General features: G+C 40.1%; 1 protein-coding gene across 4 annotated transcripts in view; it reads left to right on the top strand.

The window, feature by feature from the left end:
- TRAK1 (trafficking kinesin protein 1) overlaps nucleotides 1–26,996 on the top strand; it is a 126,629-nt gene that overhangs the window by 45,125 nt on the left and 54,508 nt on the right. For 2 of the 4 annotated variants that reach the window (XM_058042131.1, XM_058042157.1), the window contains exons 2-3: nucleotides 527–819; nucleotides 16,041–16,235. Coding sequence is in view for 2 of the 4 variants with exons in the window: in XM_058042149.1 (XP_057898132.1) it covers nucleotides 25,684–25,747 (64 nt within the window). In the remaining 2 variants the exon portion in view is untranslated. Of the gene's footprint in view, nucleotides 1–526; nucleotides 820–16,040; nucleotides 16,236–25,416; nucleotides 25,748–26,996 lie in introns of those variants that run through there. The other 2 variants (XM_058042149.1, XM_058042173.1) reach the window with 2 other exon arrangements.

Below are 26,996 nucleotides of genomic sequence, written 5' to 3'. Positions count from 1 at the left end.
GGGCTGGGTGTAGAGTGGAGAGGAAAGTCTAGTACAGTCATAGTATAAACTTCTAATAATTGCTGTTTTGTTTGCTATCAGTTGATTTCAAATTATAGTGTTATTAAAGTTCCAGGTGTTATTAAATCAACCAGGGATGTGCAGCCTGTCTGTATTACCTGGCTCATATAGATGCTGGATTACACAAAATTTTGACCTGCTGACATGAGAGAAAGTTGGTGAATGAGCCAAGGTGAATGGACTGTGCTTACTGCAAGTTGAAATTGGCAAAAATATGGATGTTTAATCAGCTGTTAGTAAAAAACGCAGTACAAGGACTGACACTTTGCTACTGTGCAAGGGGCAGAGTGCACACCACTGGGCAAAGTGCAGAGATGGGCAGCTGCTCTGTGAAGAGTGTAGGGGTTTCAGTAAGTGCTGAATTTCTCAGGTTAAACTAATGTTTAAAGAAAAGAAAACCATCTGTCCTGGTATACACTGTTTGGAATGGCTTGAATTGACCATTTGTTCCTTTTGTGTTCTGCAGACTTCTTGAAGCCAACTCCAGCGAAGACAAGGAGTTCCATCTGTGCCAGCCAGCCCCGGCCTCCAGTGCTGGTCCCCCTGATGGCACATTGTACGAGCCTGTGAAACCTGCCAAGCTGGACGCCACAGCTTTGCACGACTGCACTTTGGCCGCCGCCGTGCCTCCCTCGGAGCTGTCGAGCCATGCAGTCCTAGCCCGCGACACAGGCATTCACGAGGAGCACTATGTAAGCGAAGGCGTGGAAGATGATGTGCCAGACTGCAGAGAGTACAGAGATGCCTGCACCATTACTGGTAAGCAGTCAAATCCTTTACCTTGGTGAGCATCTGGTGGTGTAGAGTTAAGCTTCTGTTCTTAAGCTCTTGATGGGGTATCTGCTTCATGGATGGTGTTGTCGCTGTTCTGCACATTTTTTCTTAAGTAATTTCCCCGGCACCAGGATTTTCACTGAGAGCACTTTGTAATGTTTAAGGTCCTTGCAAATAGGCCAGATCAATGATAGCTGTGAAACCAGGTTTACAATACAATTTTTTGTATTTATGTACTAAGGAAATTGAACCATTTGAAAGTTTGTTTGGAAAATAGCAAAAGTCAGGGATGAGGAGAAGCGAACTATGCCCCTTAAAGTTTATGGAATGCTTGTCCTAATGTTCAGCATAATTTAGAATTCCATTTTCATATGAGAATTGCTTTCTCATATGAAGAATGGGAGAAATAGGGATGGGAGAAATAGGATCTGACATTTTTACTGTACATACTTTTGCTTTTCAAACCCATTTTGTTTTTTCACATTTGTTCTGGAACAGTAAAAGTTAATGTATATGGAATATAATGTATATGGAATAGCTTCTTCTGCATGCTTTTATGAAAGGCTGAATACCCTGTTATAGATTCATACACATAAATGGAATATGTGTTGAAGTATGGTATTTTAAACAGAATTGGATTCTTAGTGCTGTGGTCAGCTGACCCATTTTTTTGTGTTTGAATAATAACTGTAACTCAGTTTAGTCATGGTTATGGCCATGAAATGACAGGCAGCTTTCATTCCAAGTCCGTGGTTTGTTGGCTGAGCTCTGAGGCTTCTCTTAGCCTAATGTGACCTTGTGAGTTCTAAGTCCTTTTGGGAATGTTTGAGGAGTCAGCTGAGTTTTTGGAAGGGAGAAATGAGAAAAACAGCAATAAGACTAAGGCCATTCTAATTGGCAGCCAGCTACTTTTATCTGGAGTTTCTGTCAGCCCTTTCTAGAACTGTCTTTAAATCAGAGAGCTAGCTAATGGTGACTGTCAGCAGCTGCTTTAGTAGCATGCCTTAGCTTAGATCAGCCCAACAGCTGTGTAGTTACTAAGGGCTGATATTCTGGAAAAAAAAAAAAAAGATGGGCAGAGGTGCTCTCAAGTCCACCCTGATTTCTGTGGGAAGGCAAGCAGCAGGATTAACCCTGGAGTCACTTTGTCAGGTATGCATCTACATACAATAAATATTTTGTTTAAATAAACAAACTTACTTGCCATCCTTCCTTCCCTGTTTTCATGGATTTAGAGCTCCTTAACTGGTTAGTTCAAAAATGGTGATCCTTTTCACTTCCATGTAGTTAGGTAGACTAAAAACTGCTCATCACATAAATGCATTCTGGGTAATATAACTCTGTTTTCCAGGCCCCTTGTAGAAGGATCTTGCAATCTATTCTGCTGGCTGTGGCCTGTCTCCCTTTCAGCCCCTCTCCTTCCTGCTCTGTTAACAGGAATTTAACTTTGTTTTTCTGCCTCTGACAACAAGCCAGGACAACCAACTTCTTTCATGAATCAAGATGCCTTCTTGATTATGGTTTCTTGAAAGGCAAGACAAACTCACTTTTTAACATATAAAAAGTTTTCATTAAATGGAGACCAGCACGTGTTCTTGCTAATTCACATTCCTTCAAGCTTGGTGTAGTTTCTGAATCTCTTTCTTCTTGCTTAGCTGTCAGCCAAGTGTTGTTTACAGATTGGTTCTAAATTGCTTTTTAAAATGGATTTGCTATTCTGGGATGTCAGATTTGTACTGTTTGTGACCTGAGAACAACATGATGTGACTTTCAGTAGAAATAGCAGTGGTTTTGTTGATTGTTTGGTTATTTGGGGGCTTTTTATGGTGTTTATGGATTTTTGAGTTTCAGCTTCTTGCTCTGCATTTTGAAGGTGTCAGAGGGCATAGGCTGGAAGTAAGGAATTGGTCTCATATTCCCTCTGTAAAATCTTTGTCAGTTTTGTGTGCAAGTATGCAGTGTGTATACCCTTGAAACAATCTGAAAGATAAATACTTGACTGAATTGTCAGGATTGTCAAAGACTTTAACATGAAGACTTTGTTTAGTTCTGATTGACAAGTTATCACTATTTACAGTTTTAAATTGTTTAGTGGGAAAAAATTTCTTATATCAAGTCTGCATATACTATACTTTTTTTTCCGATACCAAGCCTTGACTAATCCTAGAGCTCAAATTCAGCAATCAGGGTAATCTATATTTTTTAAAGTCCTAAATTACACTTACAGCCTATTGTACAAATTATCTGCAAAAATTCTTGTGAATAAAGGTGTGGGCACATTTAAGAAAAGAATGGGAAACTAAGGCACAGTGTGGTGTGTTGATGCTTTCTGGAATGCAGCAAGCTAATGGTAATTGGAGTGATCTCTGATATAGCTAATAGTAAATTGTATGGTGTGCACATTTTGCTATTTAACTTTTCCAGACTATTGATGCTCAAAGAATTTTTAATGCTGCTTCCTTTTCTTTTTGTTATTGTTTTTGTTTCCCGTTGTGTTTGCTGGGAGTAGAGAGGTAATTTGGCATTCTCTGTCAGCAGCACCATCTTTTCTGTCTGGGACCCAAGAGCAAAGTCAGTGCAGCTGAGAGCATGGCACGTTCTGATTGTGCTAAGTGTGTATTCCTGGATATGGGATTGGCTTAAGCATTTGTCTCCAAACCATCTCAGAATTGGGCTTGAACAGATTTCTGTGGGAGTGCAACTAGAGGTATTTTAGGCAACTGGTCTGGATAGAATTCCTTGCTGTGCTTTTGTGTCAGAGGGGAGATGAGCTTTACTTTTTAGTTAGGTCACACCTCTCTTATTGTCCTATTGTGTGTCCTAAAAGCAATTCTGTTGGCATAACAGAGGCAGTAAGCACTGTAGGGCTGAGTCCAGGTGACAAAAGCAGTGTGGTGAAAAATTTCCTTGAGCCAGTGTCTGAGAGAGGAACAGCACCCTAAAAGCACCTTTCCCACTGAATTTTATACTAAAGCACCATCCAAAGCTCACAGGTTGCAAGTGAAGCTTTATGCAGGTAAATGCTTTTGAATCTGTGCTGACTTCAGCACAGAAGGGCAGATGAAATAGGATAGTTAATCCTTGAAAAAAATTGTTTGTGAATGTTTTAAGTGTTATTATGAAAAATAATAATGCCTACTTTGTGTATAGTGGAGCGCTTTAAACACTAAACCTGAAAATTTACTCAGTAGAGGTTGTAATAGATTTTTTGTTTTGTAATATTTCATTCTAGGTTTTGTTAGCAAGATTTAGGAGAAAAGTTCAGTGTAGTCTGACTTCAAGTTTTCTATTGATTGTGGGGCTCCTGCAGGTAAATGGGCAGGGGACTCAAGCCCTGAAGTTGGTGGACAGTGGGGCAGCACTGTATGGAAGTGGCATAGTGCTGCTTCGTGTGGGAGGCACCTATCGTGTCCTAGTTGGGTTTTTTTTCCTTTTAACTTTTTCTTGCTGCTCTCATCGTCTGAGAGTGTAGAGATAGGAATACGGATGTAGCACCATCTAGTGTTCTTTTTGCTAGAAAGGGAGTGGAAATGCCTTTCAAGGTCTGTGTTTTCTGCAATTGCAGCGCAGATGTGAATACTTTCAGTCAGATGTTGATGAAAACAGCAACTGGAGCTGGGGGCTTTCTTCTCTAACACCACCACCACAAGCACCACCACCCCCATCCCATTTTTTGTAGACCAGGAAGGGCTGTAATCTTGACATGAAAAAGCAGAGTATCTCTAAATTGGTCAGTAGCCCCAATTTTATGAATTACAAAAGCCTCTTAGTCTGATTGCCTCTTTCTTATCTGTTACCTGTTGTCTGACAAATCCTGTCCCTCTGGAAATGGGGAGTATGATGGGGATGGAAGTCAAATATCACTGGATATTACTCTTGTGATAGCTGTCTGACTGCCAGAATATTTTTGTGAGGCTTTTTGATTTTTTAATTTTTTTTTAATCTTAAAATATGCTTAACATAGAATCCTTAAACATCTTCAGTAAGTTAACTTTGTCTAGTTTTGCATGTCTGAATACTCACAATTTGCATTGATTTTGGTATGGCATACTTTGTGATTCAAGAGCTAACTGCTTAATATGCCATGGAGGTTTCCTTCATCCTTCTCTGAAAAGGGAGAGAATGAATGGACTGTAATTTAAATTGCCCAGCTCCTTCATTAGTTTGCATAATTCATTTGTTCGTTGTACTAATTACTCTTACTAAGCACATGTAGGAATGTGTTTTCTGGCTGTTCAGGACAATTTCCTGAGGGCTGTTGAATTATTGGGAAATGCTCTGTGGTAATAACCTGTTCTGTGTCTTACTTTGTTTGCAATTAACACTAGTAGGTTTTGGGGTTTTTTTTTAATTTCTAAAAAAGTTTCATTAATGGAGGGGTCAAACAAAATGTCTTTTATTTCTCAGCAGGAAGGTGTCAGTGAGAAGAGTTGGTATTGTTTGACCTTCCTTGTGGGTTGTGTAACTTGCACGTTACTGCAGTGACTGCAGTGGAAGGAGTCATAACACCCAGAGAAACCAACTTTCTCTTGCTGCCAAGTCTCATTCACACAATCTCCTAGCAATGTTTGGGTGCAGAAAGTTTTCTCTGGGTTTTCATCCTGTCTCTATCTGTTTTCAGACTTTAAATATGTTCCCATACGAAACAGATTCCATTCTCCTACACCAAATTACCATCTTCATGGTAACATCAGCCCATTTTGATAACTGACGGATCCTACAGATAACTGGTCTTGTTCAGACCATTTCTTTATGTGAATCATAAAGAATCAAAATAAATCACTTTATTTTAAAATATATACTTAGGGCCCACAGAATTTCCATTCCATTCCATTGTATGTGTGTCTCCCCCCAAGACAGGTGTTTTTGTGTTGAAAGGCAGAATTTCTATTCCTTCTGTTTCAAACGTGATAAAGCACGATTACTCTAAATTAACTCCATAGGGATTTAGGTATTACATGTTGTTGTGAGATTGCTTTACTGTTGTTATGCAGGTGATGGGGAGAATGCTGTACCTGTGGCTGTTCTATTCTAGGTATGTGAGTTACCACCAGGCACAATGTGCTTGCTATTCTGAGACTGTTCAACAGGGTGCTCTGGTTGATTTTGGTACCTGTTACAGGCCTGCTGGTTGACTTCTAGCTTTAAACTAAGCAAAAAAATGTTGATAAAATATTAACAGTTTTGAATTGCTTCCCGTATTTGAATCTCTCTGAGTTCTGTTGGGGTTACCTTTCTCTTTTACTGTTGTGGTTACATTTCTCTTTCAGTGGAGCATAACTTGTTCTAGAATTTGCTTCTTTTTCTGCTCCTGGTTTGGGGTGGGACTTCCACATTTTTCTCAGTTTTATCAATATGAGAGATGTTAAATGCTGCTTGATGGAGCTGGAACTCAAACAAAGAGCATAAGGAAGATTCTGCTCTGTAGGACCAGCCAGCTCAGGACTGTGTTTCTGACTTCAGAAACTGCAGGTACTGGTATGGAGATCAGTACTCAGCCACTCTCTGCTGTCAGCATAAGTACCCCCATCATGCAGAACTATTTAGTGTTGGAACCTGTCCATAGCTTTTTCTTATCTGGATCTGCTGATTGTTTTAACCTGGTAGTTTATGACTGCTACTCCTGTGCACAGTGACACCAATCTTGCAGTTTCTGTCAGTATTTGTCCTAGTTATGCAGGATTTTGGTGAATATCAGTTCTTCTTTCCCCTAATGAAGTTATCTTCATGATTTTGAAAAACCTTCATCGTTTTTATACCCCTGTCTACTCCTCTCCCAGCTGTCTTGGTCTCTCATTTAAATAAAACTATGAGAATGTTGGTCCTTTCCTCAGCCCATTTACTTGATTGTAAGTTATTGTCACCAGTCTCATCCTGTAAGCTTGGTCTAGTTTTATGTTCTTCTCTCTCTTTTATGACATTTCTCTAAGCAGCAATTTCTAAATTCTGAACAATCTTCCTTTCTCTAAAGCATTCTGAAAATGCCAGTCCTGTTAACATGAGATAGCTACTTTGGCATTACTGGAACAATTTTCTGAGTCTGACTATTTCTGTCTAGCATACTCTGACAAAATGATCTTATTCTCTGTGCCTGCTGCATCATTGCCTCTATTTTGAATTTTATGTCTAGCTTTTGGTACATTCTCAGTCAACTCCATGCAGATTGTCCCCCCATCATGTCCTCCCACAGGTGCTTTCCAGCTCTTATCCTTTTCAAGTTACCTGGTGTTTTTTTCTGATTCCTCTCCTGTGTCAGGTTGTCACACTACCTCTTAATCTGTATCTTGGTCATATGTTTTTATTATATCTAGGATTGTCTTTTTGTGGTTTGATGACGTTTCGTTCGTTGGTATTCCCTTACGCAGAATTCTGCTGTGCTCTCTTACTTATTTAGGCTTTCTAATATAATCCATGTTTTTAGTGGAAACTGTCAATTCCGAAGTCACTATGAAAGCAACTGTTGGAATTACAAGTCCAATGTTACATTTTTAAAGGCATTCTTCTTAGATTTCCCTTGTTTTGAGAAGCACTTATCATTCCTAAATATGTACTTTGTTCAAGATAGGGGCAGTAAGTGTTGATCATTGTTCTGGGTTTGTTCTTTTGAGAAAGCACTGAAGGCAAGTGCCTAGTAGATTTTTGTGGGGATTTTTTTTTTTGCATTTTTTGTTTTCCTGTTGTGGTGCAATGAATAGTGAGGAAGACTAAATAGCTCCATTTGATTATTGGTGCATTTAAATATGTGAAAATAGCTTTTATTCCATAATCAATTTAGTTCCATACTACAGGAAGTTCAGCTTTACCTTTTTCCTGCAGTGTATGTATGTGTGTCCATAATGAAGCAACACATTTTTCACTTAAAGTAAGCATCTGTAAAGAGCGAGCTACATAAGATTTAATTCTCATGTTTTGCTTGTGATTCTGTGAAAGCTTTGTTGACAGCCATTGTTTAGTGGCTGGCACATTTTGTAGCTGGGCTGAACAACAAGGAAAGGCAGGACAATTACTTTTCAGGGTTTTCGTACTCAGTGATTTATCAATGGGTTTTTGAGACATTTGCAGTCTCTCTTGGCAGCTGGAAGATCCTAATGGTTAATGAATGTGTTTATTCTTACTGCTGCTGAACAGTGCGTTGCCAGCATGCCTTTGGTACATGAATAGCTTTTGTTCTTAGTCTAAAAGAATAGCCATGGTGGCAGAGTTTCCTTTTATTTTCTGTTTAATGTAAAAATCATGACTATGAGTACATTTATCTACAGGGAGAAATATTTCCATACCTTAATTTAAAGCAAAGTTCATTGAAATTTATGACATTGTGTTCTGTAGGGTCCTGATACTTTAATGGACCAAACCACCAAATCTGTCTCAGGTTTTATTTGTAGCAGGAATGTGTATGTAGGATGGAACCAAAGCAGGGAGACTTCAGTCTGGTAAACAATGGCATTCCTCACAATGGAACTGTAGACTTTCATCTTCGTTAGCTTTGACATTCTCAACTTTATCCTAGTCTTTAGCTGGTGTGTTTGGCCAAGCCAAAAAGAGGTTGGCATGGAATCTTTTGTTTTCCTGTGGAAGCCAGGATTTTGTGCAGTTTTTTCCATGTTCAGAGGATTTTGTGCAGTTTTTTCCATGTTCAGAGGCAGAAGAACCACTGCTTAAACAACTTTGGTTAAAGGTGTGCCAGAATTTGCAATTTCAAATCATCTCATACCACACCAGTCAAGTTACAGAAGCTGCTATGGCTGTTTGAGGAATCTGAGTTTGAGGTATGAGACAGCTTTCATGTTGAAGGGCTTTTCTTGCAGATGTTTGGCTTTGCAGACAGTAGTGAGACTACAGATATGTAAGGATGCTAAGGCTATCTTTTCCTTTGGACAAATCAGTGAATTGGATTTTTTTTTCCCTTTGCCTGAGAAGCTAACTACTTGCTTTACATTGAAACCTATGTCCTGAGTTCAGCAGTATTATTTGAAAGACTTCAGTACCGTTTCAATAGATTCTGAGCATCCTAGAACAGACATTGAATACCATATGGTAGGTCCTGGGGTTTTGCCTATTGCTCAAGTTTTTCTTGAGCATTATTTAACAATTACATGTATATACAAAGAAGAAAAACTTGTAACTGTATTACATGTATATACTGAAGAAAAACTTGTAACTGTAGACCTCAGTCAATACATAATGACTGTGTCTTTGTGGGCCTACAGAACTCAAATAATGGATGACTACAGGCCATGTTTTCCTCTTCAGTAGCATAGGTAGCATCCTAATTGTGTGGTAGAACTGTTCTGCTTTTCATTTTCATGTGGATCTCTTTGTAGTGTTAAAGATGAGTTCATTCCATCACTGTCTGAATGGACAGAAAGCATGGGGAAGATGAGGCTGTTGGGCTGTTCCAAGCAGCCAGGAAATATCTGCTGGAAACACATTTAGAGAGAGAGCATCCTTCTTGCTTCTATTGATGGAGTATGGTTAGACTTGTAGGTCTTCTGAAAAAGGAGACTGCTAATGTAGCCATGGCCTCCTGTCTCCTTGTTGATCTAGATTAGGTGGCTAATCTCAGTGTCACACGGAGCAAAATTAGCAGTCAAAATCTTCTGGTATTTGGCATGGAATAGCCTCAACCTAACAAACTTCGATTTCTTGTGTTACATGTGGCTGGACTCTAGCCTCCATGCTGTAGCCCTTGTCTGCAGAGAACCTTACTTTTACTTAACTAGTATAAAGCCAGCACTGGAAGTGACCCTATGCAGGTATTGTGTGCTTCTTGTACTTTGGGATTGTTATTTATTGACTGTCCATTCTCAAAGATTTAAAACAGAGGAACTTAAAAAACTCAGAGCTAAGTGTCAAGATTGAGTGTAATATGCATGTGGAAAGTAGGACAGAACTGAAAACCAAAGAGAGGAGTATGTGGTCCCACAAAGTAATGTAGTAGAGTTCTTTATTCTTCCAGCTTTCTTTAGAGTTTCCTTGTTTCTCTTGTCTCTTTTTGTTACTGTGCTTGTATCTACTTCTGTTTCCTCAGCTGCCTCAAAAGGTAGTGACAAGTTATGATGTTTTAGTTCTTTTACAAGAAGTGCAAGATTTGCCTGAGAGTGCTACTGAGGCATATTTTGTTTTTGTTTGTTTGCTTTGTTTGTGTTTAAGAAGGAGAGGATATTTAGGCTGCCCCTTTCTGGCTGTGGGCTGAGCACCAGCTACTGGGGTTTGATGTGGTGGAGTTTCCTGGAAGATACTCGGGGTAGGCATGTGATACACCCCAGTGACCAAAGCTTGTGTTTTGAAGGTTGCCGAGCAGCCCAGCACTTCCCTTAGGTCACATCCAGAGTGGAGTTGTTTTGCTGCCCACACTACTTTTGTTCAGCAGTTCTTTCCCTTTGCTCAGAGGAGGCATTTCTGGGTAGTACAGCCACTTTGTGCTGTTTGTAAGGTGTTGGCTTCCATCAGAGCTGCAACTCAGGGGCACTGTTGTGGGAATGAAACTGTCTCTGGGTGGTTTTCTTGTGGTCTTTTCTGTCATGACTTGTGTGTTCTGGTGCACTCCTTCTTGATAAGAGCCCTGAGCATGGTTCCTGGCAGGGCTGGGTTTGTGAGTGATTGTTTTTTCCACTTATAGGAGCGGGCTGAAAGCTGGAAACTGGCTGGCACAATGTCCTGTGGGATTTGGGGTTCGGGTACTAAGGCAGTCCTGCCGGCAGGTGGCAGTTTGTCCTGCCGACAGGTTCTCTGGAGACCTGGGAGTGCTTTTAACCTTGGGAGGGGAGCTCTGCTCACAAGCAAAGTAGTAAAACCATGGAGATAGGGATGGTTTGAACCAGAACGCAGACAGGCAGGAACTATACATTTTGTGTTCTTTGTGAGGGCTGTACTGATAAGCTGTTTGTGTTGTGTTTGTAAAGGCTCCTGCGGACACCAGGCTCTGAGGTTTGTATAGTTCCTTTTCTCTGCGTGTTTTCTGTATGTTTTGGGGTGTTCTTTGTTGGCTGCCACAATCCCCACACCCTTGTCCCTTCTCATTCTTCTAGGTTCATTCTCTGAATTTATCATTAGCTCTAATTAGCTAATTTATCATTAGCTCTAATTTCATCCTGAAATTGAGCAAGTGCTCCTTCTTTATCAGTCACACTAGATTTTTCTTTCCTCCTGTAAGATACCTCTATAGCCATAAAAAGATGAAACCCAAAAGCCTGGTAGGGAATAGAATTTGACAGATGAGATGCTTTTAGGTGACCACATTAATAGGAATGAGATTTTCAAAGCTGTCTACCTGTGGTTCATGTTGAACTTAGCTGGAGTTGAAGTTAGTTTGACTGAGGCTGAATTGCTTGTTTGTGAGATGCTGGCACAGTTCCACCCCTCCAAGTAACGCTGACAGCTAAGTACATATGTAACTTTATGGGAAGTGACCTAATGTATGAGTGCAGGATGCAAAGGACAGTGGGTAACCACCCTACACAATGTCTTGTGTTATGTGCAGAGGGGGAAGGCATTCTTTGAGGAGTTGTGCTGTCTCCATACTGTCAGCTCCCATTGTTTTAGACCTTTCACTCCATTTTCTCTATGATCAACTCCTTGCTCAGTTGTCAGCAGAGGAAAGATGGAAGTGTGCATCTGAAAATAAGCAAGTGTACTCTTATCCTCATATGAACATGGTTGTCCTGCAAATTCTTTCTTTCTCTGCATGTGAAAAATTAAAAAAAAATGGGGGAAGGAAGAAACCATCCTCCCACCCTCACTTCAGTTTCCACAGTGAAGAGTTAGTTTACTGTATTTAGAGTATTTAGTATGGATAGAGATGTGCCTAGAAGAAAGAGAACTGATGAAATAGTCAAAGGTACCTAAATCAGCAAGCATAATAAAACTTCCTTTAAAGAAATGCTTCCTTGCTTCCTTTAAGCAAGCTGAAATACCAGTGAAACTTGAGAGGCATGGGGTAGAGGTTTAGTATGTCCAGAACGGGAAAGACACACCAACCAGTCAAATGTCATTGTATGAAAAGATATGAAACATGTTAGTAGGTAATCCATTAAAAACTACCCAAGGGATACTGAAGTGGGAAGAAATATGCAGAAGAGTGCTCAGCTGGAGTGTTCTGCTTGTTTTGCATCTTCTTTATGGAAAGAGAAGATTAGAAACTGTAACAAGAAATTAAGCAGGACAAAAGTCTTTGAAAACATTTGTTTTAATCTCATTTAGAAAACAGAGAGCATGAGGAGGAATGTTGTCAAAAATTACTGTAAAGCAGACTGTGCACGTTCTTCATTTCCTGAGGAACAGGGCATTGAGAAATACACGTTTGCAAGCAACAAAACATGTGAGATGGGGTGTTCATACATTTAAGTGAAGAAGAAACTAAAGCAGTAGAACATGTTACTTTCAAAAATAGTGTGAAAAATAGTGGAATTTATTAATTTTTAAAATATTTAATTATTTCTATCAAGTGCTATAGTGCTATGAAAGCTATAGAGTTGCAAGAGCATAAGCAGAACCTGTAATGATCCATGCTTTACTAAGAATCATGAGTTCAGAAGTTATTAAATATTTAAGTTGGTTTTTATCTGCTTGTAGAAATTTGTTTGCCAAATGTATTTTCCAAAAAAATGAAAGTTGACAATTGCTTAAATTACAAACCCCAGAATCCATAACAGCAACTCAAAAGGATATGGTTCAGCTATATTTTGTTGTATCATTTTAAAATTAATTATCAGTTAATTGTTTTAAGTTTAAGGTGTTACATTTTTCTCAACAAAATGGAGGTACCATCTGGGAGAAGAAGAAGTGCTTTTATATCTCTTGGATATCAGTTACCTTAATAATAATTCACAATCACAGATGACTTCTTGGGTGTTCTTACTAGAGAAGTTACTTAATTGTTTATCTTTGCAGTTCTAATCAGAAATAATTTAAAAACCTCTGTGGAAGCACAATCAGGGTCTTATTAAAAATATACCTGGTGTTTGAGGATGGAGGATGGTGTTAATCTGCGTATCTTCTCAATACAAATATGTGCATCTCAGAAAAGGGAGGGGAGGAGAAGTGAAGGGGGGAGAGATTGTGTAACTGTAGCACTGAGAATATTGCCATGATTTAAGTGGTGAACTAATGTCTAGCCATGAACAAGTGTAATTATGGTGTTCTGTTTTTCTAAATAGGCAATTGCATCAGAGCCTGTTCATATTTCCTGCTGGTACACAGATTTTAAACTTGCAGTAGAAGTTAGTGGCAATAGCATCAGAACAGCATCATAAAAAGTTGCCTTGCCAATTACTCATTAACATCTTTTCCGGTTATTAGCCTTTTGAATTGCTTAGAAATGCTCAGGATTTATTATATGGTAGAGTAGAAGAATTTTCTTGGTTGACTTGTTTTCCATGATAATTCTAATTTCTTTACTGCCTGGCCTTCACATTCTAGTGGATTTCTTTTCCATAATAAAGCTGTATGGGTTTTTTTTCCTGTGTGTGCATGAATGAGGGGTCTATTTTTCTCCTCGCATTTTATTGGTTGCTTCCTTTGCATTCAGTTTTCACTAGTTTTTGGGATAAAACAAGCCAGTTTACTTATCTGTACAACTGAAACTTTCTCATCTCATCTATAAAGTGTGTTTCTTTTGGAATCCTAATAAAAAAGAGAAAGACACTAAAAGCTTTGTTCCCAAGACCATCATCTTGGGCTGTGTAGATTCTTGCATTTTTCTGAAGAGAAAAACTAACATTTTGACCAGGAAAACTCTTCCAAAACAACCCCAATGAAAAAATTATTATCTATTTTCTTGAGATTGAGAGCAATTAGGTAATCCAGAGATAGATGTATAGAAGAAAATTATTTTATGTGTACATGTACACAGAGAGATTTTTGGTTGTCTAGTAGATGTCAGCAGGTGTTTTTCAGAAGATCAGTTGTCTTTTTGCACTCAGATGGTTGCAGGCACTGAGATGATGCTGTCAACCATTAAAAAGATAGCCAGGGAAAAAGAAAGTCTGTAGTTACAAGCTGACTGTCATCTTTCTTAGCATGGGGAGCAGATCTTGTTTCTCTGTGTAAACCAGTAATCCCTCTGAGAAGGCTGCAAAGACCTCTTAAAATGATGTGTGCAGGCTGATTCTTGCACTGCACAGAGCTCTATAAAAACAGATGCATATGTGGGCATCTAAGTGCAGAGAGGCTTGGAAGACACATATGCACAACAGCTAGCAGAGCAGTGTGGATGAAGGCAGAGGAGAACAACTCCTGATAGGTAATAGCAGACTCCTTGAACCATAAAGTACAATGCAACTTTCCCAAGTAGGTTATAGTTCTAGTTATCAGGGTTTTGTGAAGTATGTAGGCAGGAGATTGACAGTATGAGTTCATCTTGGTATTGTCTGCCCTGTTGTCTGATAGAATAGTAATGTTCTTGCAATTTTTAGTGCTTGGAATGCTTTTGGCAATGTAATTTCTGGCTTAGAAAGGTAAAAACCAGGTAATTAATGATGTATAGAGAAGTATGTGTTACTTTCCCCATTCTCTGCTTCCTCCCCTTCTTTGACAGAGGTGAGCTCCACTAAGTTATGGTGGAATTGCAGGTCTACCTCAATCCAGCAAGAATAAGTTTCTCTTACAAAAATTGGTGCCTTCATCAGGAAGCAGCAAGAGCAGGGCTGCCTTACAGGCAGCTGACAGGATGGGAAGGGCACAGTCCTTGTTGGCACAGCCCAGTCCCTTTGTTCCCAAGCAGAACAAAGGTGCTGGCAGCAACTGTTCAAATTGACTCTCCAGGGGTCGATGATCAGACAAACGCCAGCAATGCAGGAAGCCTGGACAATGAGTCAGTGTCAGCAGGGAGCAGAGCTGGGCACAGGCCAGGACCAGGGGCTGTGGTGTACATGGAGCTCCTGGCAGAATGTGCTGGCTGGGGACCATGATGAGCCTGGTCATGTCAGTGTAAAGGTACATGGCAGCACTCAGGCCTTGACAGTCTTTGCTGTTTACTCTGGAGTAAGTCTCAGCAAGAGTTGCAAGACCTGTGACACTGGTTCAAGTGGGAGCTCTGGTGTACTGCTCTTCCAAAAAAAGGCTTAGATAGCTCTTGCTTACTTTGTGTGTGAGGGTGGGGGTTGTGCTGGATGGTGGTGTTTTCTCTTTGTACTGGTGTGGAAATGGAAAATGCGCAGATTTGTGCACTACGTATTTACTGAAAACATAACATGGGTTGGTCAGTTTCTTAATAAATATTTAGCATGACATCATATATTATAGTATATGATAATTAAACATATATTTAGAAGTATCGTGACTGTTTTGGGTGTTGACACACTCTCAAAATTCTTCAATACAACATAATACAATACGAAGGTGCCTCAGGAGATAATCTGTTCTGACTGCTACTAAAGGCAGGTCTTTTAGAGTAAATGCTCATGACATTGTTTACTTGACTTCTAGTCTCCCTGCCCCTATTTGATCATCCTCAAGGTGAAAAAGTTTCTACCTTGAATTGGGCTTTTTTGTGTTAGAACTTCTCAGCTACCTCTTGGCCTAAATTTAAAGCTCTAATTTAATTTGTAACATTTTTGCAGTTGTTGGCTGTTAGTATCCATTTTTAGAACTGTGTGCAAACTTGATATGTTTGTGAGCATGAGGGGCCACAGCACAGAATGCAAGTCAAGATAGTGTCAAAAGGTGCCCGGGAAGTTCCTGTAATCATCCTTACCAGTATGTCTTAGGTGTGAACTGTGACAGTTTGCTATTGCAGTCCTGGATTTCTGTTTCTTGAGAGAAATCTGCTAGCAGCAAAGGCAAAAAAATAAAGTGGCACTAAATTGTAGTCCAAGATCAAGTTAAGGAGATAGGTAAGGCTTACAAGCTAAAAATGATCTGTGAAATAGAACATCAAAAATGTACATTCCTCTGTGCACTAATGCTTTCTTCATACTCTAGTTGAAACAGTCTCTCTATTCCCCACCCTACCCCACTTAGTCTTCAATAAATGTCCCTGCTTCTAGAGGTGAGGCTTTTTGTCACTAAGAGAGCATGCCCTTTTATTACTAGTAAATATGATATTTTGGGATAATGTGTTCCAGGCATATCTTCTAAACTTATTCATATTGAGCTGATCTTTACATGCAGCAAAATCTTGTTGGTATCAAAACAAACTGAAGTTTTTGAAAGCTTGTATGTATAGTACTCAAGGTAACTAATACAGATTGTTCCCTTTCCCTTAACAGATGTGTGCAATAGTACCAATCTTCCTGAAGTTGAAATCATCAGTCTCCTGGAAGAGCAGCTGCCTCATTATAAGTTAAGAGCAGATACAATCTACGGTTATGACCACGACGACTGGCTTCACACACCTCTCATTTCCCCTGATGCGAATATTGACTTAACAACTGAGCAAATAGAAGAGACCTTGAAATACTTCCGTAAGTCAAAATCTCAGAAATTGTTCTGAGAAACAAATAAAATAGTGCTATTTTTGTTACCTTCTTTGAAGTATCTGTGCAGGTCTTTGAAAACTGTGGAGAGCATGAGAACTGTTTGTGATTCACTGCTTTGGTCTCCAAGATTATGGTAGACAGAAAATGAAGGGAGCATTTAATCAAGAACAGCCATTGCATTTGTGATTTGTGCATGCACGTACCTTTCCATATCATCAAATACTGGAGAAACCCAAATGCTTCATTTTGCTTGTGATCTCTGTCAAAAAGACTGAAGTTTCTGTATCTATGCAGTTTAGAAAAGTTAGACCTCTTTCCATATCCACTTTTTTTGACTGTATTCTCTGACACATTGGACAGTTGTCTGGTGGCATTATGTGCCAGCATCACAGAATGATATGAAATCATTTTGCTGCAATTTAAGCTTCTAGAAAAGCCTTTTGAAGAACCAAACTCTGACCATTTGGTTGAGATGGTTTGTCCCTTCATTCTTTCTTCTGTTCATATTCATACTATTAGACAAAAAATATTTTCACCTAGAGGGAACATGAGTACAGTTGTGACCTTTGTTGTTATTGATTCCTTTGTTTGAGCCTGTAGATACTTTATCATGGTGAATGGACTTATGTCTCTGGTTTCTACCACTGTGGATATTGACTTAGATGTGCAGTTAGAGAAGACTTCTCTGATTCATCTCCATGACTGCTATGGTAAAGCAATAGCGGTGGATATACATGGGTTATAGTAGTCACTAGATTTAGGTAGGCCTACTGAGGAACTGTAGAGCCTCAGGAGAGATGTTACAGGGCTCAGCACAAACCTGGGCTTCACTGCATTTTGAAGCAATTGAACAATCTCTTTGTAAGGAGCATAGCTAGTAAAGAAAAGCATGAATAATGTGAAGAACTGAGTTTCTGATATTCATGCTTCAATTAAGGGCTCGAAGTATTTTAGTAAAAAACTTACATATGCTTTCCACCTACCCCCAATCACACAAAAATAGTGGGAAGGGTGGGGAGACAAGCTGAAGCTGATCTGTGGAACCAAGTGTACTACTGCTGGTTTTGTAGCAGCCTATTAGTGCTGTTACAGTGATGGCAGAAGCTGGCTTAAATAAATATTTTGAAACATAAGGTTTCCAAGGTCTTTAGTTAACCTGATTAGGCCTGTCTCACAAGTAATATTTGTCTGTGTGGGTGGACTGTTGCAATAACCATGGGAAAATGTTTTGCTAGTGGGACAAGGAAATCAAAAATCCCCATGGCAGCATCCTTCTATCAACTGAGATCATGGTAGGTGTGTGACTGCTGGGAATGGATACAAAGTACAACCTGTGCAGAGGATGAATTGAGAGAAGCCCTGAGGAAAGGACTTGGGAGTGTTGGTTGAAGGCTCAACGTGATCCAGAAATGTACACTTGTAGCCAAGAGAGCCAAATGTATCCTGGGCTGCCTCGAAAGAAATGCGGTGAGCAGGTACAGGGAGGTCAAGGTCAAGGGAGGTAGTTGTTCCCACCTACTCCGTCCTTGTGAGACTCTCACCTGGAGTCTCCAGCTGGACTGTGTGTCCAGCTCTGGGGCCTCCTATGTAAGGACATGGACCTGTTGGAGCTCGTTCAGAGGGACACGAAGATGATCAGAGGGCTGGAGCACCTCTGCTCTGAAGACAGGCCAACAGAGTTGGAGCTGTTCAGCCTGGAGAAGAGAAGGCTTTGGGGAGACTTCTGTACTTTCAGTACCTAAAGGGGGATACAGGAAAGTAAGAGAGACTTTTAAGCAGGCCCTGTAGTGACAGGACAAGGGATGATGACTTTAAACTGATACAGTGTCAGTTTAAATTAGTTATATAGAAGAAATTTTTTACTGTGAGGGTGGTGAGGCACTGGAACAGCTTGCCCAAAGAATTTGTGGACGTCCCATCCCTAGAAATTAACAAGGTGAGGTTGAATGAGGCTTTGAGCAACCCAGTGTGGTTGAAGGTTCCCTGCCTATGGCAGGGTGTTTGGAACTAGATGACTTCTAAAGTTCCCTTTCAAACCAAACCCTTCTATTACTCTCTGAAAAGGAAGCTGTGAACAACAGAGAAATTGGATAGCATAGCTGTCTGAAACTGTAAATACTTAAAAATTTTATTTAGCTTTTAGCTTTCAAGCATAATGACTGCAACTTTACCATGTTGCTGTGGTTGTAGATTTCTTCCAATCAACTGGCTTGAATGAAAAAAAACCCCAAAACTGAGTATAATTGCTGCCACAGTGTTTCTGCTTTTACTAGGAAATAACTGCTTAAAAAGGAGGAAGCAAGCAAAGATATTTTCAATAAAAAAATATATCTTTTTAATTCTTACAGACAGACACTTGTGTATAGATAGTAGTTCAGGAAGTTTAAGCAAATTTGGGTCTGGCCTGAGACTGATACCATGGCAACTGACATCTGACTTTACCCTTGTTCAGTTACTGTGAACAAGTCACAGGCTCCATCTATACATGAGAGTGCAAGAACTTAATAAATTTGCATGTTTCAAAATTATTGCATTGATTGCAAACATTGGTTTGGGGCACAATAAACTGTGAAAGTAAAAAAACTGTTTTCTGTAAGTTGGCAGAAAGGTTCTGTGAATTATGCCACTACCACTTTGGAGAGTGTTCCAGGGTGTGACTGGTTGCACAATTTTCAGTGCTGCAATTAAGCTAGTCCTCTTTTACCTGTTTAGTTTGTTTCAGAAACCTCGATGTGGGTGTTTGCAGCTACGGTAGCTTGTCTCTTCGAAAGTTTGGTTTTTTCAATGACTTATGAAAATTTCCTTGCAGTTGTTTACATGTTGAGATTGATGGTGTTTTTTAACCTGTTGGTGGAAATGTGATGAATTTCACAGTGTTGATCCATGTAGCCGAAGGACCAGCAATGACCCTTAGGGATACTGTTGTGGCTTGTTAGAGCAGATTTTTCTGCCTTCCTGTGGCTTCTTTGAGATCCTAAGTCCAATTCACAACCAGAAAGGCTCAGAATCAGTAAGAATCTTCTGGGCCACATAACACAAGAGGGTGGGCATAAGGCTACTTAGCTCTCATTTTTAATTAATTTTTGAAGATACTGGTAGAAAAATGAACAAATATCCAAACATTTTAACTTATTCAGTGCTTTTTGTGGGGATTTAAGCTGTAACACAGGATAGATAATTAGAGAATTAGTTCTTAAAATTTAGTTTTCCATTGGGTAAGAAGGCAACTGGGAGGAACTGAATACTATTAGGCCTGCAACTGTTCTTTTACATACTGGAACTCCAAAGCATATCTTTGTTATTATTTCCTTCAGATGGAAGGCCGAGCTACTTTTTGCCAAATGAATTAAATAAAACTGATCTTATCCTAAAGCATAATCACATAAATTCAGTGTCATCTCATTCATCAGTGTCATTCAGGCAGGCTGTTGTTTATGTAAGCCTGAATGAAGGTATGATACAGCAAAATGACATTCCATCTCCCTGCCCCCAGATGAGGGGCAGTCAAGCTCACTTTTAGCTGAGGGCTGTGGGGAGGTCTGTGTGAGAGCCAGGCCTCGAGCACAGCTCTCTGTGAGCACAGCTCTCTGTGTAGCTACCAGAGGCAGTGAGCAGGCACAGCAGTCTGAGCTTTTTCCTTGGCCACTTAGGGAGGCTTAGGGCCCATCTGGGAACTCTCTGAGAAACAGGGAGCCTGCTGCTGCATGTAAGGTGAGCCCCAGACATGTGGGCCTCAGGAAGTCCTAGTGGCTTCTGAGGAGCTGTCAGCTGCTCTTCACCCAAGGGTATCCCTCGCCTTCTTTGGAGCTGCTGCTCATTAGGGATGGTCAGACCCTGCCAACAGATGTAGTAGTTTCTCTGGAATGGTGCAAAGAAGGGATCTTCATCTGAGTTCAGAATAACCTAAGTCTTCAGATGTGGTGGCAGTGTGCCACAGGGTGCATTCTCCAGGTTTTGGAGTACCTGTCTATCGGAGCAGAGGCTTTAACCCAGACAGAGCTTCAAATTGGGAAGGCCAATTGGGACTGCAACAGACAGGTTGCTGGAAGTGCCCAGAGCTGCTCCCTACCCTGAGGTAGAGAGAGATGGCCTCCTTTCATGCAGGAGCTGTGCTGCTGTGGAAAAGCTGTCACCAGGTGGAGAAGCTGAGAGGAAGTCAGCAGGCTGTACAGGATCAGGGAGGGTGAGACATAGGCAGTATCTAGGCGTGGCTGAGGCACCAAAGGACTGTGCTCCCGTTCAGAGGGACCTTGACAGTCTGAAGCCATGAGTCAAGAGCAGCCTTGTGCTGTTCAGCAGAGTGCAAAGTCCTGCAGCTGGGAGGAACAACCCCATGTTGTAGTATATGCACCAGTAGATGCTGGGGTCCGGCTCTTGGAATGCAACCTTGCAGAAAAGGACCTGGGCCGTCCTGGTGGACACCAAGGTGGACATGAGCCAGAAGTATGCCTCTGCTGAAAAGCAGACTGATGGCATCCTGAGCTGTATCAGGAAGAGTGGTGCTAGCAGTTTGAGGGAGTTGTACTCAAAGCTGATCAGGCCATGCCTGGAGTGCTTGGTCCCGTTCTGGGCTCCCCTTTTCTATATTCCTTCAGTGTAATGCATTCCTTTCCTCTCCCAGGAAGCTGTAATCATGTCTCTCAGTGGGTTTTTTGACTTGTTCGAAAAATAGGTCATAACCATGCAGCTGTAATATTTTTGTCTAGCTAATCGAGCATGATATTAAGCTCAACTTCATTTTACAAATGTTTTTGCTGTCTCCATGAAAAATATAACAAAAAAAAAAGGAGGAGATAGTAATGTACATTATTTCCAGCTGGTGAACATTTTGCAAATTTTGTTTCTTTAAAGCTTTATTCTCAATTTTCTGAATTGTTGATAGGGGTGCATTTGCTTAAATGTCTGGCTCTTGCTATTATGGTCTTACTTACAGTGTTTAAGTGTGCTCACTGATACCTTAATTGAACTACACAGCTGGTTTTGCAGGAAGGTTGCTGAAGACATCAATTTTGATTTGATACAAATGCAAAAATAGTGCTCTTCAGTAATTATCTGGGGGAAGGGAGAAATAATCCTTTCATGTGGAAAATAGCTTTTTGTCATTAAGTACTTTAATTTCATCCAACTGCCCCTGTCTCATGTTAAATAATTCTGTTTCAGTGGGAGAGCAGTTTGACCCTCTGCTGCATTAGAAGAGTCTTTTTCTTGTATCAGGTGAGGTTAGTGTGCCCTTAGGGTGTGAAGCCACGAGCTCTGTCCCATCTGGAGGAAACACTTGTATGATTTTGAAGCCCTGGATCATCATCCTGGTTTGATGAAGAAGAGTCAGTCAAATCTGAAGCATCCATTTTTCTAAATAGCAGTTCTGAAAGCTGCTGATAATAATGCCCTCAGTGCTCTAGATTTTACTCTGGGTTCTACTCTTTCCAAGTAATGCAAGACTTCTTGCTAAGTAAAAGACTACACTGGAAGAGATCACTGTCCTGAGTTGCAGAGTTGTTTGTCCTTAATAAATGTGTAGTTACAGGATGACTCCTATTCAGTGTTCTTTTAGAAGGTGAGAACACCAGTTACTCTTCACTTCAGTAAATGATTCCAGTTTAGAAATGTGTCACAGCCCCTCCTTGAAAATCAGTTGGGCTTTTTAAATATGCCTGCTTTGTCAGTTTGCAAAGTATTGTGGCAAACCTTGACTGTGATTAATATGCATTACATAGTGGTGGCCTGTATAGCTACTGCTCTGATAAAAAAGGACTCCAGATGATGCTAATGGGATGGGCAACTTTATCCTGAGTGGTGGTGACTGTACTGGTGACTGTAGAAGATGATGATGTGATATGGTGTTTAATTATCTGAACCATCCTGAGCCTGTAGCCAAGAGAAGAAATGTGACCCAGAGGTAATCAAATGGGAGATAATCCATTGCAGCTTTCCTGGAAATACTCCATCCAACTCCAGTGTTCAGTTTCAAAAAGCATCCTTACAGAACTGTAAAGGTTTGGAGAAAAAAGCTGAGAATGACTAAGCGTGCAAACACAGGATTTATAGTGGCATGCTATGTAATGACATTCTTTTAAGACTTTATTTGTCAGCAGAGATGACTTGCTGCTGCTTTGCCCCTTAGCAACTCAGTGCATTACACTCTTGAGTGTGCTGCTGGGGTAGATGAAAATACCTTTGTCAAAAATTCTCTTCAAACAAAGGGATGGGTTTGTGTGGTGTTTATAACCTGGGTAATTTAGGCACATCAGTTTAATGTTGACCTACAGCATGGATTTATTTCAGCAAAAAGGAAGGAGAGGGCTCTTGAGCTTTTCAAGCCATCTTTTCTTGCTAATGAAACCCCTTTGTAACCACAAACTGAAGGAATGCTCACAGTTGGCTGCAAGAATTCTTTATCAATCTGTATGCTTTGCCCTGTGGAGAACAGATAAAGGGAGGGGTTTGTTTAGTTAGAAGTAAACATTAAAAAATAAAACACAATATAGCATCTGAAAGGGAATGCTAAACAAATGTGAATAACTATATTTAGATTTGGAATAGGAAAGTGCAGCTTCCTTATAGTCACAGACTTATTACCCTAAATATTTTTTCAGCCCCGTGCTTTTAGGTGAGTAACACAGTAATACCCCAACCAGAAGTAGTGTTGCAGTATGGAGATTGGAATACACAGATGTTCAAAGTTTGTAGAATCAGTCCACCCAAAAAATGTACTGTTCTAATAAGTTTACTATAAAATGAATCTGATTCACCCCTGTAGGAAGGAAAAGTAGGGCTGCAAAGGTTGAAAGTAGGTTCTGCAGCTGCTTTGTTGAAAGTGTGCAGCTGCTTTGTCAGCTTGGTCGCAAATTCCCATTCAACTTGACAACCCTTCCAGCTTTATAGAATACAATTCCTCATGTAATTGAAGAGATGCTTGGGAGTGGGTACGTGGATATATAGTATTCCATCTGCCCAGGGTTTCTGAATTCCTGCTGGGGAGATAATACACTTATTCCATATTTTCAAGTCTCTTGAGGAGTTCTGAAATCGTTTGGCCACACAAGTGATTTTCTCCACAGAAAAGTAATGCCTGTCTGAATTACGCCAGTACGTTTCAAATCAGATCTCTAAAAAAAAAATCAATAAAACAAAATAACAAAAAGCCCTAAGCCCCTACCTTGAACTATTTTTATCCTGTCTCATTGAAATGGAGTGTGTGCTGTGGGAAGGACAGAGAGAAGAAAATTCTAGTGTGTTGAAGATTTCCTTTGTTTAAAATATCAGCAAATAAAAAAAGGAGATTGTCCCTGCAGCAATTTAAGGTGGTAGCCAGTGTTAATTCTTTCTATTTTAAATGCTTATTTAATAACATTAACCAGACTGAAATTACCTTTTGGACAAAAATAATACAAGTGGAACAAATAGATTATATGCAGAGCAATTGAGTTGATGTTGCCATAGGAACGTTTCTTTTTCTCTGCCATTATTTTAACAGTGTAGCCTTAATTGCATTTAATAACATGTAAAGATTTTTCCTTGTGTGTATGCATAACTGAAACTCTGCAGGACTCAAAGCTACTGCAGTGATAATTTCTTATACCAGGAAAGTTGAATACTGATATGGTCAAGCAACTGCATAGCTTGACTAGGCCCTACCTATTTCTGTTACAGTAAAGCAAAGAGGTACCAGTTGGGGAGTAGAATAAGTGATAACAACCTAGAAGATACATGAGTGAGGATGAATTAATAGATACCTGCAGAATCATGAGTGATTGAAAAGGAGAGATGGACTGAGCATTCAGATTTCCACAACTAGGAGCTTCAAATTAGGTTAGTAAATGCAAGTTACAAAGCAAAGGGTATGGGGTTTGTATATAATGAGCAGTAGATGCAACTCTTTGCAAGAGAATGTTGGAGATGATAGAAATGTATGTGAGCTCAAGAGAGGGTAAGTCATTCAAGAATTGCTAAAAGTAGCTGTATCTGTCTCAGGCTGTCTCTGAAGATGAAGAAATTAGAGGTTGGGAGGGCAGTTGTGGGAAATGTTGGATGGTTCTCTATTGCCTGCTCATGGCTATTCTTGTGGATGGAGTCTTTGGCTAGACCGACACCAAAGACTTCCCTGGTCAAACCCAATATGGCCTCCTACCTTAATCTACTGGGATATATTAAGTCACAACTTAATCTGTCCCAGTGCTTCTACTGGTGTTTGCAAAGAATTAGCATTTCCTAAAAGAGGGGGAGAACTGGGTGAAGACTATGTGCTGGTTATGAACAAAATGGATGTCAGTCCACTTGGTATCTGTACCTGCACGTATTCAGACATGATTTTGTATTGTGGTGTTTGATGATTTAATGCCATCTGTTCCTCAGACAGGTTCTCTCCTAATAGCTTAAACACAATTTTATTGGGGGCTGCAAAAGTATTTTCTTCCATTTTCAAAACACTGAACACAAACGTTATTCTGGATGATGACCTTCAGCATCTTTAGGAATAGAGTAGTGAAAAATTGGCCGAACCTCCTGTCTTCAGCTGTGAAACTTGGATTCTTGGGGGAGAAAAAAGGGAGGGGGAAGTGGTTCATGGAGAGGGCAAAAATTAGGAACAGACTAGCTTTTTTTTTGCAAGGAGAAATGTATTGCTGTCCTGATTTTGCTGATTCTTTCTTTTTTTTCGTTTGGCATTTCTCAACATCAGGATACAGAAAGGGTTCTATTACATCAGACCAGAATAGTGTAACAAAGCAGTAGCATAGTTTAATTTTCCATGGGGTAGTCAGGCTTTTATCAAACTGTGTGGAGGACAGTAGTAATGGACTAGATTTTCATTATTAATGTACCACATGTCCCCAGTGAATTGCAGCAGTGTGATGCTGTTGTTCTGTGAGCAGTAGCAGTGGGTTGTATCATCTTTCTTAGCAACGATTTTTGTTTCCAGTATGGAGGACTCCTTCTAGCCTGTAAAGCCAAAAGCAGCAAAATGCTTTTTCTTCATCTCTGCATCGCTTTTGGAGCCAGCTCATCTCCATGGCAACACATTAGCCTGAAAGAGATGTGGAGAGAGGGGAGGAAAGGAATGAGTTAGAAGCAGCCGGGCGGTGGTGTGTGTCCCCAACGTCAGCGCATCAGCCTTTTGATAGGAGGATTTTGTTAACACCCATCCAAGGCTCCTGTGCAGAGCTTCTTTATTAGAGGAGCCGCCAGGGCATCTATCTGCTTCCTTTCTGCATCCTTTTTCTTTTTTTTTTTTTTTTTTCCTTCCAAATACACCCTCCACACCCCCCCTCTTTTATTTTAGTTGTGGCCTCAGTGAAGATGTGCAGCTCATTTTCAGCTTCCCGTGAGCTGCCTTGTGCTCTGGCATTTTGCAAAGGCAGGAAGGCATGGCTGCATTTCACTTGACCTTAGCAGCGAAGTGAAATCTCCTGCATGTCACTGAAGGATACTGACTATGCAGAAATTTATTGAAGCAGATTATTATGAACTGGACTGGTATTATGAAGAATGCACGGATGGTAAATATTTCTTTCTAGTCTCTTGTTGCAGAATTCGGAGCTTGTAAGACCGGAGCATCATTATTCAATGGTTTTAAAAAGGAAATACTCAGAAAAAGGCAACACCCAGATGTAGCAGAGATGCCTGCACCTCTTTTGCACCTCGGCATCTCTTGTGAGTGTGCTGCAAGACACTGCTGTATAGCTTTTTCCTCTCTGAAGGGAGTGGCAGAGCAACATATGCTGTGTATGAGCTGCCTTTGGGCAGGGGAAAGAATATTCAAAAAGCTAACTGTATCTACAATAATTGAGGTGATTTTAAATATACTGATGGTAATATTGATTATTGGTTCAAGTTTGAAGTCTGTGTTTTTTTCTGTGTTAGCAATATCCTGTAATATGTATATATTTGATGTATTAGTAGGTAGTCCGTGTTTTCTCTCTGGTTATTTGTCTGTGAAAGACATTAAAAATGTAGATTTTTAGAAGTGAGCAGGTTAAGTTTTTGAATTGGAAGATTTACAAACTCTGGCAATCATTATCTTTTGTGCTATTTGCAATTTTTATGTAATGTTTGCTAGGGTGATTATTTCTGTATCAGGACACCGAATGTTTTCACCAGGCTTCTGATAGAAGGCACACAAGAAAGGGTAAGGAATTGCTAAAACTGTATTCTCTGCAGCAAGAAAAAAAATCAAGATCCCTTTTTGATGGCATTCTGAAGCAAGATAGAGCCTTTGGGAATGCAGAAGTTTTACACGAATTTTATTCTGGCTGGAGAGCTTAGCTTAAACAAGGCAAGTCCAAGATCACAGTGAAGCAAAGCACAGAAAGCAGGAAGGAGCGTAGGCCCAGGGGATAATGTACATATGTAATACACAGAGATATTTCTATGGTAGTGCTCTACAATACCAGAGGGGAATGTGAAGCATCAAGATAAGTGTGACAAAATTAGAATGTTTTTTTATGGTTCTTTTGAGTGTCATGTGCCTCCATTTCAGAACTGAATGCAGTTTCAGAAGCTTGTTACTCTTGAACTTCTATTATGTTTAATTGATTAGGTGTTCAAAGAAAGAGGTGCATATTTATTTGAGAGATCTGACCACTTTAAGTTGGATTGAATCCATTATGTAACCTTTATCCTCTCAGTTTAACCCTAGTAAATAGTGTAGCATCTGATTAATCTGCATGATGTAACAGCCTGGGTTGGCCTGCTTTTAGAAGCTTAAGAAACAGACCAGTTGTATGGTCCATAGAAGCTGTAGCTTTC

The sequence above is a fragment of the Melospiza georgiana genome, chromosome 1, assembly GCF_028018845.1.
Source record: "Melospiza georgiana isolate bMelGeo1 chromosome 1, bMelGeo1.pri, whole genome shotgun sequence".
In the NCBI taxonomy this organism is placed as follows: Eukaryota; Metazoa; Chordata; class Aves; order Passeriformes; family Passerellidae; genus Melospiza; species Melospiza georgiana.
The sequence above is the reverse complement of the archived record's forward strand: the minus strand, read 5'-3'. Positions and strand labels throughout refer to the sequence as shown.